This window comes from Protobothrops mucrosquamatus, unplaced genomic scaffold (genome assembly GCF_001527695.2).
Source record: "Protobothrops mucrosquamatus isolate PMUCROS unplaced genomic scaffold, P.Mucros_1.0 scaffold9202, whole genome shotgun sequence".
Lineage (NCBI taxonomy): Eukaryota > Metazoa > Chordata > Lepidosauria > Squamata > Viperidae > Protobothrops > Protobothrops mucrosquamatus.
Genome location: NW_015394994.1, coordinates 4,070 through 6,325, shown reverse-complemented (window position 1 = coordinate 6,325; position 2,256 = coordinate 4,070). Strand labels below are relative to the sequence as shown.

Below are 2,256 nucleotides of genomic sequence, written 5' to 3'. Positions count from 1 at the left end.
ACTCTTTCAGACAGGTGACTGTCCAGTTTTTTCTTAAAAACCTCCAGTGATGAAGCGCTTTCTCAAGGGAAGCTGTTCCACTGGTTAATCGTTCTCACTGTTAGGAAGTTTCTCCTTAATTCCAGGTTGCTTCACTTGATTAGTTTCCATCCATGGCTTCTTGTCTTGCCTTCTGGTGCTTTGGAAAATCCTACTGGGTTATTTTACTCCTAAGTGAGGGAACACACTGAACAAGAAATCTCGGAGGAATGTTTCCAGTACAGCCTAGGTCAATGGTGGCGAACCTATGGCATGGATGCCAAAGGCGGCACTCAGAGCCCTCTTTGTGGGCACGCGTGCCATCATCCCAGTCCTAGGCCTTCAGCTGGGTTTTATAAAACCCTTTTGCTTTAGGCCTCAGATGCCGTGTGCAAAAAAAAAAAAAGTTCAATCAATCAGACAACTTCAACTTCTCACGGGAAAAAAAAGATCTTGCAAAGTTGGAATTGATTGATTGAACTTTTTAGTCCCACCCAGTCTGCCATTACCACTGCAGCCACGCCCAGCCAATGGGCCACACCCAGCCAATGGGCCACACCCAGCCAATGACCACACCCACCCGGCACCCGACGATGCATAAGTGGGTTTTGGGTTGTAGTTTGGGCACTCGGTCTCTAAAAGGTTCGCCATCACTGGCCTAGGTCCTTGAACTACAATCTGAGATCCTTGCATGTTTTACCAGACCCAGGACTTTCCTCCAAATGATCATTCATCAGGAATTAAAAAATAAATTAGAAACAATCATAATGACTCTAAATTTACAGTCTTTTTCTTCATCCTCCATCTAGAGAAATCCCTTCCACTGCAGTTTCGTTAACAAGCGTCACCAGTTTAGAGATCAATTTGTCTTTCTTGACTCAACCCCTGAAGATCAGCAGTGGCATTTGCTCAGCTGGAAGTCTGCTGTTGGAATACATGTCCTTGAGTACCTCTTACTGGGTACTGGAGACAACTCACAGAGGCATGGTTCATAGTGGACTCTGGAACATCTGCTTAGCTCCAAAATGCAACCTGTACCAGTTTAATCTCTTAGGTACGATCGCTCCACTCCATCTTGTAATGTCTTAAAAAATATCCGTTCGTTCAGTTTATATTCTGCCTTCCCTCCAGGAAGTAAAAGCAGTAAATGCAGGTAGTCCTCAGTTTACGACCGCAATGGAGTCCAAAATTTATGTTGCTAAGCGAAACATTTGTTAAGTAAGTTTGCTCCATTTTATGACTTTTCTTGCCACAGTTGTTAAGTGAATCATTGCATTTGTTAAGTTAGTAACAACGTTGTTAAGCGAATCTGGCTTCCCCATTGACTTTGCTTGTCAGAAGGCCTCAGAAACGGAATCACGTGACCCCAGGACACTTCAATGGTCATAAATATGAACTAGTTGCCAAGGATCTGAATTTTGATCGTGTGACCACAGGGATGCGGTTGTAAGTGTGAAAAATGGTCATAAGTCACTTTTTTTTCCAGTGCTGTTGTAACTTTGAACGGTCACTAAATGAACTGTTGTAAATGGAGGACTACCTGTATAGTGCTCACTTCTCCCATTTGTGTCCGCATAAAGAACTCTGAGAAATAGGCTGGGTTGAGGAAAAAATGGGTTTCAGCAATGAGAGGCTGATGAATTTACAATCAGTTCTCAAAAGATTAGATTTTGTTCCTTTCGGGCCCGTTTCAGCTGCTGTGTGAACTCTTGGACCAGCCAGTTGGTGGTGGCTTTTCCTGGCCCAGAACAAAATAAACAAATTGAATTTATAATGAACGTTAAAAGGTAACACCTTTACCCGTGCTTTTTTCCAGGATGCCGATCTGATTTTCCAATCTAGCCTCTTACTTTCAGACCCAAGACCACAGAGCCCAACCTTTTATTTGCTTGCACCTAATAGACGGAATCTTCCCTAATTAAACCTATAACCTTCTAATCTGCTAAGTATATCCTGAGAGATTTTAGGCTGTGGCCAGCCTGAACCTCTTCCTTCCTGTTCTGTCCCCGTTCCGACCCACACACCCAAACAGCCAGCCAAGGGTTAAAGACTTCTCCAGACACCACTTCACAGATAAGAAACTTGGCAGCAGCTCCGTAGCTGCCTGCCAAGACCTTTTACTCCAAACACACAGAAACAAAAACAATACACACAGTTTAAAGCCACAGCACACTACTTTGCCAGAGATTCAGCTTTTGTCCATCACAGAGGTCCAAATGGCCACCACCACCCTTTTAT

At 43.8% G+C, this 2,256-nt stretch overlaps 1 protein-coding gene across 1 annotated transcript in view; it reads left to right on the top strand.

The window, feature by feature from the left end:
• Window positions 1-827: 827 nt before the first annotated feature.
• The window catches only part of LOC107300932 (protein NKG7-like), a gene marked incomplete at both ends in the record, with an annotated part of 5,477 nt that continues 4,048 nt past the window's right edge, over window positions 828-2,256 (top strand). The window contains one exon of the mRNA XM_029287060.1: window positions 828-1,072. Coding sequence (XP_029142893.1) covers window positions 828-1,072 — 245 coding nt within the window. The remainder of the gene's footprint in view (window positions 1,073-2,256) is intronic.